At 62.3% G+C, this 17,876-nt stretch overlaps 1 protein-coding gene across 1 annotated transcript in view; it reads right to left on the minus strand.

Annotated features, from left to right (window-relative positions):
- Positions 1–9,919, minus strand: part of CPLX1 (complexin 1) — a 39,590-nt gene extending 29,671 nt beyond the window's left edge. Inside the window, exons 1-2 of the mRNA XM_069495687.1 lie at positions 9,848–9,919; positions 8,331–8,436 (exon numbers count right to left, since the gene is read on the minus strand). Coding sequence (XP_069351788.1) covers positions 8,331–8,361 — 31 coding nt within the window. The 5' untranslated portion in view covers positions 8,362–8,436; positions 9,848–9,919. The remainder of the gene's footprint in view (positions 1–8,330; positions 8,437–9,847) is intronic.
- Between the last annotated feature and the right edge of the window lie 7,957 nt (positions 9,920–17,876).

Consider the following 17,876-nt stretch of genomic DNA (forward strand, 5'->3'; position numbering starts at 1 on the left):
ACATAAAATAAATAAGACAGCAAGGATGCATTTTTAAAAGGCAGAAGTTAAGATGACAGATATTACATCAAATATATTGGTTAGAATGATACACATTAAATGGATGCGCACACTCGCTAAAGCAAGGGCTCTGATTAGACACAAAAATGAAACCCAACTCTGTGTATTTCTGAATGGCAACCCAGTAAAGTGACAAATGCTAAGTAAGGCACAAGCAAGGACAAACTGGGTAAGTGCAAGAAAAATATCAAAGCAGAATTCTAGGCGAAAACTCAACACCCAGCATAACTGGGGTAATTTGGTATTAATTAAGTACAGAGGAAATGTCAGAAACGCCCACGCACTGAGCAACAGAGGACCTGGAGCCACAACGGCCTCACTCGCCCTCTGCAGAGGGACTTGCCACTCCCTCCCCGTTTCCTGCTGGAAATGCCCCTATCAGACAGCCTCTCCCCATCCGTCCTGCCTGCGGGGGCCGGGGCACAGCACGCCAGGCATTGCCGGGCCTGAAATGCCCGCGTTTTCTTCATCCCACGTCAAGGTGCAAACCGGCTTCCAAGGAGCCGAGTCTCCGGCCTTGGCGTCCGAGCAGCACACCAGCGGGCCTGGGGCTGGCTGGCAGTGCGCCTGCCCGTCTCCCACCCTGGCCGCTGGCCAAGGCCAGAAAACAATCCCGCATGAATGTGGCGAAAGGTAAAGTTGCTTTCCCTGACTGACTGTTCTTGCTGGTGCAGACAAGCCCCCACCCCTGCCGAGTGCTGGGTGCTGGCCTGCCCCCCACCCCCAGCCAGCCATGCAGGGAGCCCCCCGGCAAGCCCTCAGGGAGGGGAGTCACTGAGGCTCAGAAGGTGCTGGCGGGTGGGCTCTGCAGCCTGGCCTGGCCACCCTGCCCACCGCCATCCTCGAGGGCCCTAGGCCTGGCGAAGCTGACCGGGCACTCGGAGGGGCCGGTCTTGACTCTGGATCAGCCCCCAGCCCTGCCTCAGGCCCCAGGACTGCCCATCTTGAAGAGGCTGATGTCGTCGCTGCCTCCCGTGTCCGGGGGCCCCATGTCCAGTGCACGTCCCTCATTGCCTTAGAGGCTTCTTTCGGTTTTGCACCCTCTCTGAAGTGCCAAAACACCCTTGTCTCCTTGTCAACTCCTTTCGTGGTTTTGCAAACCTTTATTAGCTTGCCTGGGGTCAGATGCTCTGTACGTACTGGGCTGCTCTGGGGAGGGCCTGGGGAGAGGGAATGTGGCCGCAGGCACTGCTGTGCTGGGCCGCGGAGCTGGGTGCCAGGAGGAGAGTATCTGATCTTGGCTTTCGGGAAAGGACAAAGACAGAGGAGAGACGAAAACGCCAATTAGTGAACCCAAACAGAGCCAAGCTTGGTGACAGATGGCACGGCTGCCAGCCTCGAGGAGGCTATAGCCTCGCCCTCCATTCAGCCTGTCTGACGCTTAGCACGCCCGCTTGCCACACGAACGGTGTGGACTAGGCACCGGGCACCCGGTGGCAACTGGTGCCCTGGGCAACTTGTCTGGTGACGGGGACAAGGCCGGGGTGTTGTGGGCCCAGAGGAGGGCCTGCGAGCCTTCGTGCAGCCCAGGGGCTGGCCTGGCACTTGAGGGTCTGACATTTCTACCAGGGGGAAGCTGCCGGTTCCCTCGGAAATGTTAGGGCACAGACCAAGGCCCAGGAGCAGCCAGAGTGCCAAGAGGACCCATCACCTTGGACCAAGGAGCACCAATGTGGCTGTGGGCTCCCAGAGCCTCAGAACCGGGCCACTCTGGCCGGGGCCGCGTGACCCAGTCCTCAGCCTCTTGGGCCTCAGTCTGCGCGAGGTGCCCAAACTCACATCCTGGCCCTCCTCTCGCGGGAGCCAAGAGACCTGATAGGGTGGGATGGGCTGTGCCCACCCTGCCAGGCCGCCCTCCCTACGAGAAGGAAGCCAGAGGCCTGGCCCACGAGGGTCCTGAGAGATGAGAAAAGTGCAGCTTGAAGACATCCCCAGATGTCCCCAAGGCCACCAACTGCTAAGCAAGGACAACACTGGCAACAGTGAACCGTGCGGAGTCTGTGGCACAGACGGGCCAGGTGAGGGTCTGGAGAGACTTTGGGCCACATGAGGGCTTCCCTGCCCCAGCCACAGTCTGTCCTCCACTGTCCTTCCGGCGGAAATGAAGTCCTCTGTCACCGCCAGCAGCAGAAAATCTCAGAAGGACCCTGTGTGCCTGCTCTTCGCCCACCTAGAGCAGGAGCCCCGGCCACCCCAGGATGGCGGAGGACGGGCCACCGCAGGCACCCCTGTTCCCCTTGTCTGACCCCACTCAGACTTGGGTTTGGGTTTTACATGGCCAAGTTCTCTGGACTTGCTGTGCACTGTGAAGTTTCCATTAATCCCTCGTTCCGTTCAACGCCCAGCATCAAATGCACGATGTCCCCCGAGCCAGCACAGTGGTGTCTGCCGTCAGCAAAGGGTGACAGAGAGAGCCCGTCACACAGAAGCTATTGAAACAAATGCTTTAGTCCTGACCAGAACTTCTTGCCAACCAACAAGCCAAAAAAAATAAATGGCTTTATCAGCTGAAGTGCATTATATCCGTTTTATTCCCAAGGTGGGGCTAAAGCATTTCTAATTGAGTCGAAGCTTAATCAACCAAGAGTGTCCTCTCCCGAGGAAAGGACTGCCCTTCAGGGTTGCGGGAGGAAAGGCAGTTTCTCTGAAGTGTCCTTGCAGCCTCCAAGGGGCTGGGATAAGAGGTGTCTCTGCAGAGCCCAGTGAAGTGACTCAGCCTTTTCTCAAACAAGCGTGGCATTTGTGAAGTCCATCCTGAGCAAGTGTTGGTAATTTATCATCAAGTGTTTGCGGCTGCCTGTCAAGGACAAGCCCTATTCTAAGGCGAGAGGCAGGGACGGAGGACACTCCTCTGGGGGCTCATTGTCTAGGGCTTCTGCACCCCTAAATTTCCCAGGTTGGTGTGAGTCAGGTAATACCCTATCCCTTTGCTTGGAGGGTAAAGTGCTCACCTTGGCCCTCACCTTCCCCTTCTAGTCCATGGCACCTAAATGGAAACACTCCCTGAGATTCTACAAAGGTATGTGCTAAACAGATAAAGGAGTTGTCCCTTAGCTCCTCCCCTTCTTCCTTCCCTAACTGTGGATGTGATGCTGGAGCAGCAGCAGCTATTTTGAGACTGTGAGGAGCCGGCTGAGCACGAAAGCCCCACTGAGGATGAAGGTGGCACCTGATGGCGCGCCAGGTCCCCAGTGGTACTGCTGAGCCGCTTGGCTACCTCCTGACACTGTGTCACCCCAAATCAAGCTACTCCCTCTAGTTCTGTAACTTGCAGCTAAAAGCATCTTCCCCATGTGGAATTCGAGAGCTTCCCTTTTGAACTGCTACTTCCCCTGCAGCCCAGCTCAGCCTGCCACTACACCATCCTCCCAGATGCCAGAAAACTTGGCCTTGCCAGTGTCCCAATGGGGCAGAAAGTGGCAGGACCCCAAACTGCCTAGACCAGCAACAGCACATGAGCGGCCCCTGATAAACAAAGCTGGCCCAGCCCCAAACTGGGCGAGAGCAGAGAGGGCTGGGGAGTCAGTGGGACCAGTCCTGCCCTCAGGACCTTGGCCTGGGATAGGACAGGACACGGCCTCACCCTTGGTGTACAGCCTGTAGGTGGACATTGGGAGTCAGGACAGAACCACTTGGGTCCCAGGCTCCCTCCATGGCCCTGACCTGACGTCCTGGGAGGTGAGGTGAGGGAGGGTCCCAGATGGGGAGGGATGAGCCCCAATTTGGTGCCAGTACCGAGGAAGGAGGTGCCCCCACCCCTCGTGCCCCTGGAGGGTGGGGAGATGCTGGTACCAGCCACAGTGTGGCTGGGGGAAGGTCTTCCCTGCTGGGCTCCTGGCTCTGGTGGCCTTTGCTCACAGAGATCCTGCCCCACATCTCGAACGGATGCCACACCTTTGGGGATGGATCCTCCACAAGCCCCTTGGGGCGCTCTGCCTGAGAGAGTCCCCCACACACGGGGTAGTGGAGGGGTTCCCTGACCACAGGCAGTCCCCCAGGCCCTGCCGCAGAGGGGACCCTGTCCTTCCCGCCTGACGTGTCCGTGAGACAATTCTCCACTGTCCACCCCAGCCTGGGCGGCTGTGACCCTCCTCTCATTCTCAACCCACAAGCATGTCCACACAGAGCTTTCTCCCCACTCATTTGTCTCCTCTGTCCCCCGAGGCGGGCCGCAGGACCTGGTACCCGGCCTCTCAGTGGGCGCAGACCAGCTGGCCAGCCAGGCCCAGGTGGACTCGCTGCAGGACCCTGTCCACACTGGCCAAGCCGCTGAAGGTGCAGAGGCCTGCCAGGCCTGGGCAGAGCAGGGCGTGTGTGAGGAGGCCGGGCCGGGGTACGGGCCCTGCCGGGAGGCTGCTGGCTTCCACCCGCCGTGCACAGCTTGTTTCTGTCTGGCCTGCAGCCCTGCAAGCTCCCTCCTCCTTGGAGCCCTCCTGCCCCTGAGCCGCCATCCCTGAGGACCTGAGTGTGCTCCAGACAGGCAGCATCACCCTGAGGTGGAAAGATGGGGAGCAAGCACTGACTGGGTCATTTAGGCACAGCATCCACCTCCGCTCAATTTCGGATTTAGCCTGATCACATCATCCCTGGACTGTGCACACTCCCTCCAGGGTGTAAATACAGCTCAAGGCCATTTGTCACTGCCTGGCCCTGGGGAAACAGTTTCTTTAAATTGCACTCTAAGGACCCTGCGTCCCAAATCCCTACAGATGCACCTGGCCCGGTTCGAGGCCACGTTGCACAGAGGAGCCACAGGCAATCCTCCCACTCCCTGCGGGCTGTTACCACTCAGCCCTGCGCTTCCTTCCTCTGGGCTGATGCTGGCGGAGGCCAACTGAAATCTGGAGGCCGTCCAGGGCCTGAAGAGCCCTCGAGGGCATTCTCGTGGGGAGGAGTGAGTTGCTGCAGGTGTACATCTTCCTCCACAGTTTGGCCCCAGGAGTATTCTCCCCTCCTCCATGTCCCCCTCCGGGGGTCCCTGGCCTTGGGCACAAGTGTCCCCTGGCCCCATACATGGTGGGCGCTCAACACATACCTGCAGAGTCAAAGGGGAGAACGGCCCAGCCTGGTTTGTGCCTGGCAGGTCCTGAAAAGGTACCTGCTGGTGGGCGGGGCTGCTGTCCCGGCAGTGGCTGAGGGCGGACGGGTGTTCACCCAGCAAGGCAGCTGCGAGCGTTGAGGGATGAGAGGACACTGGGCAGGAGCCTGGTGGTAAGGGACCAGCGGTCTGGACGGGGCAGCCAGGTGAGCGCACCCTCCCAGGGCCCTGCAATGCCCACGCTGTCAGCATGGGGAGGGGCTGTCCCTGGCACGGCAAAGGTGGTGAGCAGAGGGGACACAGATGCCAGGAGGCCACCCACCCTTCCCTGTCCTGCCCCAGCGAGGCCCATGGCACTGGCTGGACACTTTGCTCAGATTCCTGGACCCTGCAGCCAGGAGCCCAGATATCACGTGAGTAATCCCCGAGACAGCTGTGTGGGCACAGATGAGACAGGGACCAGGTGTGGAGCCACAGGACACGAGGAGGCAGGGGGAGCCTGGCTGGGCTCCGAAGGCTGGTGGGAAGCGGGTGGGGGCGTCCACACCAGTGCCCGTAGGCCAAGGCTGGAACAAGGAGATGCGTACCCTGTGGCATGGGGGTGCAGGTGGGGAAGTCTGAGGTGGGGACCAATAAGGAAACAGGCCCAGATCCTCTGCACAAGCCTGGACACTCTCCCATCCACCAGCCACTCCCCTGCCCTGTAACAGGTCTGGATGCACCTGCACCGGGAGCCTGGGGGGGAGGGGGAGGCCATAGGCCCTGGCACAGCCCCGCTGCTACCTCCCTCCACCTTCTCTTCCTGGGTGCAGCAGGTGAGCCCAGGTCATCGCCCTGCTCCCAGGTTACCCATGGGAGGGGCCTCAGCAGACAGCAGCTCCGGAACAGCCCCAGGGGGCTGCAGAGGCTGGGCAGGGTCCAGGCGTCCACACTGGACTGCTGGAAAGGCCTGGGGTCACCTAAAGCTCCTGGCCACCCCAGCTGGTGACTTGAGCTCCTTCCCAAACTGAATTCCAGGCCATTACTTGCCCACTGCATCAGATGCAGAGCCCTGCTGTCCTACTCCTCCTGGGGTCTCACCCGAGGCCCTGCTGTGTGGGAGGTCCCAGGACCTTGCCCACTCGGCAGGGGTGTGTGGGGGGGGTGACTGCAAGGCAAGGGCTGCCCCTCACCAGCCAGCGCAGACGGGTGGAGGGTGCAGAGAGGCCCAGGGCCAGATGCAGCCCAGGACCAGGCCGTGAGCCTGAGTGGCCACGCTCCTGCGGAGCCAGGGACACCTGTCTGCCCAATGTGGGATTCCTGAGTCCAGCAGCCTCTTGTCCCCAGCACAGGCGGAGCAGAGGCTCAGGACACAGGAGGAGGATCCCTCCTGTCACTCTCTCTCTCCCTCCCTCCCTCCCTCCGTCTCCCTCTCTTTCCCTCCTCTGCCACAGCCTCTCTGTTTTCATCTCTGTCTGTTCCTTGCTGTGCTGTGTGCATTTCTGTCTCTGTCTCTCTCGGTCTCTGTTTCTGGGCTGTCATTTTCTTTCTCCAACTCGCTCCCATCCCTGGTCCCTGTTTCTTGGTTCACCTCTCTCGGGCCCCCTTACCAGGCCCCTTCTGCTCCCCTGCCCACCAGTTTCTTCGGTTTCTTCGCACCTGGGGCTCGGTCTGCCTCTCAGAATGCTTTTGCTGGGGTCTCGTCTGTCTCCCTGTCGCTCACACTCATCCTGAGACACCAAGAGGGACACCAGCCAGTGGAGAGCAGCGCTGGGGCAGAAGCAAAGCCTCTGGGGGGTTGCCCCGGCACAGCCACAGCGGCCTGGGTGACACGCACTAGGAGCTCCTCAGAGCAAACCTGGGGTGGTTTGGGCCGTCCTGGGCCAGGGAGCCCCCATGGCGCTCCCCAGTGCCCACCCCACCGCTGATGCAGGGGAAACTTTGGGCTGACGGGAAACAAAGAAGGAACTCAGGCTGGCAATTACCCAGCTAATTTCAGCCATGCAGACAGACAAATCAGATATTTCAGTTTTCTTAAAAACCCACCTCAGGGCCTGAATTAGCCACCTAATTAATTGTCTGTAACAGCCGGGAGGAACCTGGTCCCTCCTGGTGCAAGATGCTGGCTTGTCCCGGAAACATGTCTTGGTGACGTAATCATTATAATTAGCCCCAACCTCCAGCCCAACCTTGACCATGAAGTCTCAGGGATGTGGCCCCAGGCCAGGCTCAAACAGCTTTTCATTTAATTTGTGCTGAGTAAAAGCACAGAGGTTCTCCAGGACACAGCCCGCGCGTGTGCGCCTGTCTTGGGGGCAGTGGCGCCCACCCCTCTGCCTGCCCAGGTCCCTGGCACCACGGCCCCAGCCAGCTCCCCTCTCTGCAGAAACACACCCAGGTGCGACTGGCTCACACCAGGCAGTGAATGGCACCAGGTCAGAATGCTCCCCACAGAGGCCAAAGGGTCGAAGGGTGATGCTGCAACCCCCGTGGTGGGGTCAGGCACTCGCTGCAGGCTCCCCTCATGGGAGCTCTGGGGGCTGGTGCTGCATGGGGGAGCTGGGGTACACAGGATGGCTGGCTCTGGGCAGGCCTGTGCCACCACAGACCAGCCCCTCAGCCCACCGCCCCACCCACCTCTAGCCCCCCAGCACTATTCTTGACTGCCCTGCAGTCCTGGGCATGGTCTCTGGCCACAAAGATGACCATGGGCCAGGTGGGGACAGGATTCCCTTCAAATAGCAGCCGGCAGGTTAGAAGGGGGCCTGCCCTCCCAGTGCACAAACAAGAGACTGCACTGCCTCCTTGGGGGGCAGCCAGTCACACAAGCTGTTCTGGGCCCCTTCTTCTGCTCCTGTAACCAGCCAGCCCTGCCTCCCTGTGGACGGCGCTACCCCAGCCCAGGTGAAGCCCACAGGGTCCTCACCAAACCGCCAGCCCTGCCCCCACCTGGCTTCCTGCTGCAGTCGCTTGCATCTCCTGTGTGCGTGCCAGGCACCCCTCCCACCTGCCTAGTCCTGCTTGCACCCTCACCACCTGAATGCTGGTCCAGGGGTGCTGCAGGACACAGCGTTGGCGCCCTGCCCCCTTGGGCTCATTCAGAGGGGGGCAGGTGTGTTTACACAGGCTGTGTGTGGGGTCTGCAGGAGGTCACGCTTGTGCTGCGTGGTGTGTGGGCTGAGTAGCAGTTGGACCTGCCGTCCTCAGAGGCCCAGCCCCATGGCCCCCTCCCCACCCCTTGCCCGCTCCCTACCTCCCAGGGCCTGTTTCATCACGAACTCCATGACGATGGCTTGGACTCCTCAGCGACTTCTCCAAGGGTCAGAATTCACATTCAAGTGTAGCCAGGGGTCCTCTTCCTGGGAGGGAGAGCAAAGTGGTCACTGGTCACCCCGACCAGGCCTGGGCTTCTTCCCACCTCGGCCCAACCTTCCCCTGAGCCAAGGTCTGGGCCAGAGGACCATCATTTGTCCCCTGCCCCAACATCTTACAGGCTGGACCCCTCCACTGGGAGAAGGTGCCTAGGAAATTCCCTAGATGGGGAGGGGGTTGTCCCCATACCCAGACCAGAATGTGCAGGCTCCAGGGCCCCAGCCAAACCTGCAAAGTGGTCTCCCTTGACCCCTGGGAGGTCTGCAAGGGGAGTAGGGGAGTGCGCACCCTGTGGGGGGCACAGCTCAGAGGAGTCTGGCGCCAGCCCGCGTGAAGCGGGGGCGGGGCCCATGGGGCGTTTGAAGGTGACTGCTCCTACTTTGCAGCCCAGGATCTGGCCTGCGGCCTCCATGGTAGTTCTGAGGCCAACGCCATGGAGAAGGCTCAGGGTGGGTGGGTCTCTGAGTGGGTGCCCTCCGGGGAAGACTCCTGTGGCTTCTGACCAAGGAGTACTGGGGACTAGCCTCTACCCTTGAGGAGATTTCGGTGGCTCCAGCCCACAGGAGAAGAGATTGGGGTGGAGGCAAGAAACTCCAGGGGGCTCAGCCTGCAGGGAACAAATTAGGGGCAGACCACCGTCCACCTGCCTCTGCTCGGGGTGGGCGCTCCAGGTCCCGAGCCCTCCTCCCAGGCAGGTGGGCCTCCTGTGTGTTGGGGGGACTTTCTGTAAAATCACAGCAGCTGCAGCGGCCCCCTTGGTGGGGTCTCTCCTGTCAGGGAAACCTGGGTCCCCGGAGATCCGCTGTTGTACAGCTTTTCCCTCCGCAGAGGAAGGAGACCCGCGCGGGGAGGGGTGGTGGGGCGGGGAGGGCCCCTCAGAGCGCTGCTGCACAGGGGAGCATTTGCCGCAAAGCAGATTCTCTTCCAAACTTCTCCCCAGGCTCCTAGGGCGGGAGGGAAGGAGGGCCCGGCAGGGCCCAGCGCAGAGAGGCTCCGGGTGCTGCGGGAGCTCCCGCAAGGACCGAGACACCCCCGCTCTGGCCGGCTGGGGCTCCTGCGGCCGCCGCATCCCTTGGCTTTGCGGGCGAGTGGCCGGCTCTGCCGAGCGGCCCTCAGCGGGAGCGCGCCGGGAGAAAGAAAAAGGAAGACGGAGGACGAGGGAGGAGACCGGGAGACTCGGGGAGAAGGAGCGAGAAAGAGCAGGTGCGGCCGGGGACCGCGGGGGCCGCTTCAGCACCGCGCCGGCGGACAGCGCCCGCCCGGACCCGGCGCGCGGAGCCGGGAAGGAGAGCGAGCGGGGAGGGGGCCGGGCAGAGGGGCCGGGGTAGACGGGGCCCGGGGCCGGAGCCGGGGAAGGGGCGGACCGGGGAGCGGGCCGCGCGCGGGGGCAACGGTTACCTTCCCAGGGCCGGGCGCGAGGTCAGCGGCGGGGCGCGCTCGGGCCGGCAGGGTCCATGTGGCACAGCGCGAACTGCGGCGGCGGCTGAAGGGCACCGCGGGGAGGGCGCGTCACATGGAGGCGCTCCCCGCCCCCCGCCCGCGCCGGGCATGACGAGGAGGGCGGGGGAGGGGCCGCCGAGGGGCGGGGCCGGAGCTGCGGGGCCGCGCGCGTCTCGCCTTAGAGCGCTGCGCCCGGGCGCGACTCCCGGGACCGCGGGGCGCCGGCTTTTCAAGCCAGCGCGCGACCCCGGCCCGCCCTTCAGCTCGAAATCCCAGACACTGCCCCCCACCACCATCGGAGCCCCCGGTGTAGACCTGCCCTCCCCCGACACAGGGTCCTCACTGCCACCCCCTCCCGCGGTGCAAGGAGCCTCGTGGGCGCTGGGCCCCCGCACGTGCGAACCCGCGAGTCGGAACAGTCCTTCCCTGCCCGGCGGAGGGGGGAAGGGGCGGGAGGTCGCCGCGCCCCCCAATTCCGCTGGGCCCCGGCGTGTTTGGTAACTGCACACCCGGTCGCCTCCCGCACCCTCGACCCCCGCTGCCCCTCGCACCTCAGGGCGGGAGAAGGGCGTCCCCAGACCCCTGAATCCCCCCAACCAGCCCTTCGAGGGGTGAGACCGGCAGACCGGCAGACCGGCTCGGGGCTATTTTTCAATGCAATAAATTGTCGCCAAGAAAAGGAGAAACGCTGAGTTTCATTTTAGTGGGACAACGGCCCCTGGGGCGGTCGGGGCCTGGGAGGCTGCAGCTGGGGTGGGGACTGGGGAGGCGGCAGAACAGTTGGTGCCTCGAGTGCGCAGGGCGGGCGCCAGGCCGGGTCGCCGAAAGGTCACTGGGGGCCTGGGGCTCCGGGGGCCGTCGCCGCAGCCCCGCCCCGCGCGGCCGCCCCCTCCCCTGGCCTCCAGGATTTCCTCTGCGGAAGCTGCGCTGCGGGAGGGTGGGGACGCTGCAAGGTCGGATCGCGGTCCGCCCTTCCCGCCCTGCGGTCGCTGCACCGCGTCGGGCTGCGGAGAGAGGCGGTGGCTCAGCAGGGGTCGGGGGCGTACCTAGGACTCCTAGAGCAGCTCGGGTTTAAAATGCTGCTTGGGCTGCCCACCCAGGAGCGGACAATCCTGGCGGCCACTGCATTACCTGGCCACTGTCCCTCCCGGCTGAGTCATGGGCCTGCGCTGGGCCTGGGTGGATCCTGCCCCTCACCCAGCGGGGAAGACCACTCCTCCTCCTCAGCCTCAGCCTCCAGGTGCTCCCGGAGTTCAGCCGGAACTCAGGAGGCAGAATCCCCAGCGCCATGGGCCCAGCTGGGGGCACCTCAGCCCGGTTCCCACTGCTCCAGTGACCTGGCTGGGGACCCTCAACAGGGAAGGAGGGAGACAGAGACGGGTAGAGAGGGGCTCCAGAGCCTCCACTGAAGCCAGGGGGTCCCCCATAGGCCTGGGGGTCAGAGGCAACCTCCCAGCAGGGGACCCATGTCCCAGGAGTGTGAGGTGTCTGCATAGCCTCCAAGGCCAACAGCTGGGGATCCTCTCAGCACTGCCCATCCCTCCTGCACAGGGTTCTGGGCCAGCTGGGCTCAGAAGGGTGGGCCCAGGTTCAAGAGGTGAGACTCACCCCCTAGCTGTTGGCGTCAGCATCTCCCAACGCCCCTTCTTGCCAGCGCCCTGGCCCCAGGAACCTGAAAGGCACATTTCCCTCTCATCTGACACCCCAGGCCTCATGCAGGTCCAGGACCGGTGCTCTGTGGACTGGAATCACCTGTTTCCAGACATCCGAGGGTCCAGCAGCTGTCGCCTGAGCCCCAGCTCGGGTCTGCTCAGCCCGGGCCCTGCAGTGTCCTCAGAAGCCAGGCGTGGATGGAGAAGAGGATGGGCATAGGGCCCAGGAAAGGGGTCGCTTCTCACCACGGGGGCCTCTTCCCTCCACTGCGGCCACCAGATGGACCTGGTGGATGGCCCCACAGCTGACCTCCTCATAGTGACCCCACAGAGGATCCCAGAGGTAACCCCTGAGCCCAGAGCAGGCCCCACGGGCCTAGCAACATTCACAAGCCGGGAGAGGCCGCAGTGCCCTTAGGGCAGTCTGCCACACTAAACATCAGGGCCACGGCTGAGGTCTGGGCTTCAGCACCGGACTCCAGGACCATCCCACCCATTCCATAGCCCAAGCCCCTGTCCGAGCTCCACGCACTCCGGACTGGGGCCCATGAGTTAGGGTCAGGCTTGGGCACATAAGACAAAGACCCTCTGCCGGGCCACCAATCTGCCCCATCTCGCTCAGGGCCTGAGCATGTGCTCTCTGCCTCCCTGTGTCTCTCTCTGTCTCTGTCTCTCTCCTGTTTCTCTGTGCCTATCTTTGTCTCTCTGTCTCTGTCGCTCTCTTTCTCCATCTGTCTCTCTCTCTCTGTCTCTCTCCCTCTTTCTGCCGCTCTGTCTCTGTGTCTCCCTCTCTCTCTGTCTCTCTATCTTTGTCTCTCTGTGTCTTTCTCTATCTTTGTGTCCCTCTGTGTCACTCCCTCCCTGTCATTACCCTCTTACAACCAGACATGCATGTGGGACCTTTGTCAGTTCTCACACATTCCCAGGCCCTGGGTGGGGGGCCCGGCCACAACTCAGACCCTCCGGGGGAAATAGACAAGGTCGAACAGCCCCAGGTCAGAGTGACCAGTGCCTGGGGGAGGGAAGGTGGACAGTTGCTAGAGCCTGAGAAGGACTTGGTGGCAGTTTGCTGTGTATCAGCTGGCCTGGAACTGCCCGCCCAGCCGGGGAGAGGGTCACAGACCACGGCCACGAGCCATCCAGAGGTCTGCTGTGGCAGGGAGAGGTGCAGAGGCAAATGGCCTCTACCTGGCCAACAAGCACCGGCCACCTGGCCACGCCCAGGGGCAGGCACCCTCGGCCTGTGAGTGCCCAGAGGAGGCCCCAAGTCCTGGTGAATCATCTCCAATCCTCCAGGTGGCTGGCAGGAGGCAATAGCTTAGAGAGAAAAGCTATCGGTAGGTTGAAGATCAGGCCAAAGACCCAGGAAGTGTAAGTGTTTCATGGGACCTGGAAGCCTTGAATGTGCCCATCCAGGTTGATGCAGAGACTTGGAGGAGGTGGATGGGGGTCCCCCAAGGAGGGGATGGGCCGGGAGGCCAAGCAGGCACAGGGAGGGTGGCTGGGCTGGGCTCCAGTGGGGCTCCCACCGAGGGCAGCATGTGTGTTCCCCAGCCCTGGCTGTGGGCCCACCGCTGGCAGGTCTGGGGTGCAGCCCCCAGTTCAGTGTCCCTCTATGGGCTCCTCAGTCGCTCAACCCTCCAGAGAGTGGCCCCAGCAAGGCCAGGGACCCCAGGAGCACAAGGCAGAGGGCTGTGCGAGGGCCACGTGGTCTCCCCAGATGGCCCGGCTCAGCCCCCAGCCTCTCGAGAAGCCCCTCGGCTCCCTCCAGGGAGGCTGGGTCCCACCTGCCCACAGCATGTTCTGGTACCAGGGCACCCTGCTCCCTTTGGGCCAGGGAGGGGCCCCGGAAGCACGTTTGTGATTTCTTGGAGTTGGCCTTCAGTCCTGGTGTGGGGCCTGGCACTGGCCTTGTCCCTGCACAGACCAAGCAGGAGGACAGGGATCTGTCACACGACTGAGCACATTGAGGCGCTTGCCCAGAAACTTCAAACGCAAACTTAGTAATTTAATGTGCTGAATAATCCAGTCCCCAGTGCTGGCACCATCCACGTCGCCGAGTTCCTGCCGGGTGTCATAGTATTTGAAAGGAAATAGCGCGTGACAAGCACAAGCAAAGCGAGACGAGAAATGGGGTTGCTTAGCAGAGCAGGGGCGGGAACGCGGCCCTGCGTGGAGGAGATGTCTCCTCACCCACCAGGAATCGCCGGGCACCTCTGCGTGCCACAGGGCTCCTGCCCCAGGGCACTGGTGAGAAAAGTCCAGCATCTAGGTCCCAGCTGGCCGTAGGTCAGCGCCCGTGAGCGTGTCCATGGGGGCTTCCAGGAGCAGAGCCAGAGGTGCTGCTCCAGCCCCGGGTGGACCGCTGGTGCCTCAGACACTGTCCTGCGGCCCTGGGATCTACCGCGCACAGGTCACACGGTACCTGGGCAATATGCTTCTGAAGGCACCACCCGGCAGGAAGTGTGTGGCTGCTGGCCGGGGCCATACCCGCCTCACTGCAGACCCAGACCCAGACCTGGCGGGCTGGCCCGGGTGCTCTTAGCCCGGCCCTGGGGTCGCAGGCCTGGCATCTTCATACTAGCGTCTCTTCTCCACTGCTGCGCTGAGACAGGACCTGTCCCAAGGGACTGAGAGGGGTGTCCTGCTGAGCGAATACCTTGGGGCATCTCCAAGCCGGTCTGCTGGTGTGTAGTCTCAGGCCCCAGTAGAGGGGCTCAGGGCCCCGGGGCGTGCACAGGGCCCTGCTCCTAGCTGAGCTCTCGCCTCAAGTTGGTCTCAGTCTCGCAATCAACAGGGCAGCTTTGGGCAACCCTGTGGGCGATGCAGCCCTGAGGGACCCTGCACCCTATCTTCCCGGAGGCTCAGGGCCGGGTGGCTCAGCCAGGTGGCTGTTGACCAGGGCTGGAGAGTACCTCCCAGGCTGAGCAGGGACCCAGTCCTGGGTCACCCACTTCCCAGGCCAGGGCCCTCCAGCTGCAGGGGGAGGGGCCCTGGGCTTCTGGCCATATACTTAGTGTGGGGTGAGGGGTGAGGGGTAAGGGCTGTGGGGTAAAGGGCAAGGGGTGAAGGGTGAGGAGTGTGAGGTGTGGGTTAGGGATGAAGGATTGAGAGGTGAGGTATGGGGTGAGGGGCGAGGGATGAGAGGTGTTGGGTGTAGGTGAGGGGTGTGGGGTGTTGGGTGTGGGTGAGGGGTGAGCGGTGAGGTGGGGGTGTGGGGTGAGGTGGGAGTGAGGAGTGTGGGGTGTTGGTGAGGGGTGTGGGGTGTTGGGTGTGGGTGAGGGGTGAGGTGTGGGGTGTTGGGTGTGGGCGAGGGGTGAGAGGCAAGGGGTGAGGTGGGGTGTGGGGTGAGGGTGAGGGGTGAGGTGTGGGGTAAGGGGTGTGGGAGATGGGTGAGGGGTGGGGTGAGGGGTGAGGGGCATGGAGTGTGGGAGTGGGGAGACCATGGGACACAGGGCTGAGGGCCCAGGGGGCACATCCGGCTGGGTGGTGAGCATGGTCTTTGCTGCTGGGATTTGCGGGGGGGGGGTGCCAAGCCAAGTGTCCCAGGCTGAGTGGAGACCCCTGAGCTACCAGCCATGGAGAGGAGGGAGTCCCCAGAGGACTCTGACCAGACACCTGCAGGCCTAGGGGCCCAGGCAGACCTTGAGTGCTGTGGGGGGCTTGTCCCCTCCTCGTGCTAGGCTGGGGTCTGGGCAGGGAGAGGGCAGAGCAGGAGAGCTGATGGAAGCCGTGCTCGACGAGCTGTGGCCTTCCCTCTTCCTCCCTCTCCTCTGGTGACACCAGAGTGGGCCTCGCCATGCGTGGGGTTGTGGGGAGTGTTCCACGCCCAGGCGGCAGGAGGAGAAACTATCCTGGCCCCTCCAGGTCACTTGGGTCCCCTCGGGAAGCCTGCTGTGCTCACTAGGGAGGGTGCCCCAGCTCAGCTGGGTCCTCCTTGGTGTCCTGGGCTGGTGACAGCGGCTAAATTAAGTCCCTGCGGGCTGTCCCTGGAGGGCCAAGCTGGGGGGTCCCAGGGCAGCGTGGGGCGGGTGAAGGATGGCAGTGAACAGTTGGTGCAGGCGCACTGCATGGGACAGAGGCCGCTGTGGCTGAGCAAACAGCGAGAGGCCGCCCCACTGAGCAGAGGGCGTCCGGCGTTCAGTGAGGACACCTTGGCATCTGGAAATCTGCCCAATGGGGGTACTTACACCCCAGGACTCGGCAAACACTACGGACCAGGGCTCGCTTTCTTCAACTTCTTTTCCGAGGGCTCCTGCCTGGGCTGGGGGGCCGCGGGGCCCGCATGCGAGTGCACAGCCCCCACCTGCACTCACGGGAGGGCAGGGGCCCCTGTCCCCTCTGCCTTTGGAGAAGCTGCAGTTGACATGGGCCCAGCAGCCTCTGTCCCTCCCGCCTTTGGGCAGGAGTGACCCAGCCCTGCCCATTCCCTATTCATTCATTCACCCATTCATTAATTCATCTGTTTGCACATGCAGTTTTGTGTCCAGGCACCGTGGGAAAGGCGGGCAAGGCCACACCCTCACAAAGCTCGTGGTGGAAGAAGGCAGCAAGGACCCAGGAGGATGGCAATAGGTGCCCGCAGGGACTGAAGCCGAGTGAAGAGGGAGCAGCCAGGTGGTGGCCAAGCCAGGTCCTGGGAGATGTTTGCTCCGCAGTATGAATGACCGAATGTCACCCAGACAAGTCCCGGGAAACCTGCAGGAACCGCATTCCCAGCAGTGGGAGGATGGTCCAGGCGTGCGGGTGTGGTGGAGGTGTGCCTGCCCCAGATCTGCACACGGCGTGATGGGCTGCCCGTGAGCCCACACTGCGTCCGCCATGCTGCAGAAACTTCTGGAGGTGTGATTCCTATTCCTGTGCTGACGGTGACGCTGGTGTGGCCCAGAGAGGTGAGACCTTAGCCCAACCTCACACGACTAGCCCTAAACCAAGGATGTCTGAGCACAGTGGGCCCCAGAAAGGAAAAGGCAATTATTGAATAAAGCTGACATAACCAGCTCGAGGAACAAAAGCTCCTTTCTCTAGCGTGTCCCGAGTTCCCAGCAGTGAGACGTGCTGACCGGAACTTTGTGTTGCAACTTTCAGTTGTACTGATGCATTCCCCAGGCACCGGGGCCTCCTTGCAGCCACGAGATAACTACAGAGCCTCACGCCACCTGTTTGCTGGGAGAAGACAAGATAAGTGACATCCCACCACAGGTTTGCCCAAGGACCCACCAAGCAGCCTTGTCTCCACATCCCACCGCATACCAGGCTGAAAGAATGACCAGTATTAACCCATAGCTCAGTATACTACTGAAATGCCTGTGCTGGGAGGGACTTAGCCACCGTTCTTCGATCAGGGGATGTACGTGCTGGCATGATCTCTCACTGAGCTTGCGTGCCCTGCGCTCCTTCCCAAACATGCGATGGCGCTCACGCCCCTCATGCATTATTCATTTCACCTGCAGAAAAGCCCTGCCCTATTGGTCGGGGAGGCAGGTTTGAGGCAGTCCCCTCCTCCCACCTCCCAGTTGATGAGTCCTCCGCACAAACTCCTTTCTTCCTTTTTTTTTAGACAGAGTGTTGCTCTGTTGCCAAGGTTAGAATGCCGTGGCGTCAGCCTAGTTCACAGCAACCTCCAACTCCTGGGCTCAGGTGATCCTACTGCCTCAGCTTCCCAAGTAGCTGGGACTACAGGCATGTGCCACCATGCCTGGATAATTTTTTTCTATATATATTTTTTTACCTGTCCAGATAATTTCTTTCTATTTTTAGTAGACGGGGTCTCGCTGTTGCTCAGGCTGGTCTCGACCTCCTGACCTTGAGCGATCCTCCCACCTTGGCCTCCCAGAGTGCTACAGGTGTGAGCCACTGCACCCAGCCCTCCTTTCTTCCTTGACGTCCTCGTTGTCTCAGTAGTTGGCTTTCTGTACAGCAGGCAACAGAGCACCCCCCCCACGTGGGGTCGTTAACACCATGGGTCAGACCCGTGTCAGGAGTCTGTCCAGGAGAAGGCGCATCTTGAGGGCTTCCAGCAGGTTCTGTCTTTAGGCCTGAGAAGGGACCTGCTCAGCTCTGGGGACCATGCCCAACCTCGGCTCCGAGGTCTGCCGGCCAGGGCACAGCAGGCCCAGGAGGATGGGCTCAGGGCACCCCCAGCCCCTCTGCTGATGCGTGGCCGCCTGTCCAGGCAGCCACCAGGCAGCCTGCCAGGGCACAGGACCCCTTGTGAAGAGATGCGGCTCTGAGCGCCGGAGAGTGGTATCCCTGGGCCGGGGGACCCAGCCGTGGGATCGGTCTGCTTTGGGGAGTCCACCTTGTCTGTCCAGGACCGACTGATGCCAGGACAG

This window comes from Eulemur rufifrons, chromosome 20 (assembly GCF_041146395.1).
Source record: "Eulemur rufifrons isolate Redbay chromosome 20, OSU_ERuf_1, whole genome shotgun sequence".
Taxonomy (NCBI): Eukaryota; Metazoa; Chordata; class Mammalia; order Primates; family Lemuridae; genus Eulemur; species Eulemur rufifrons.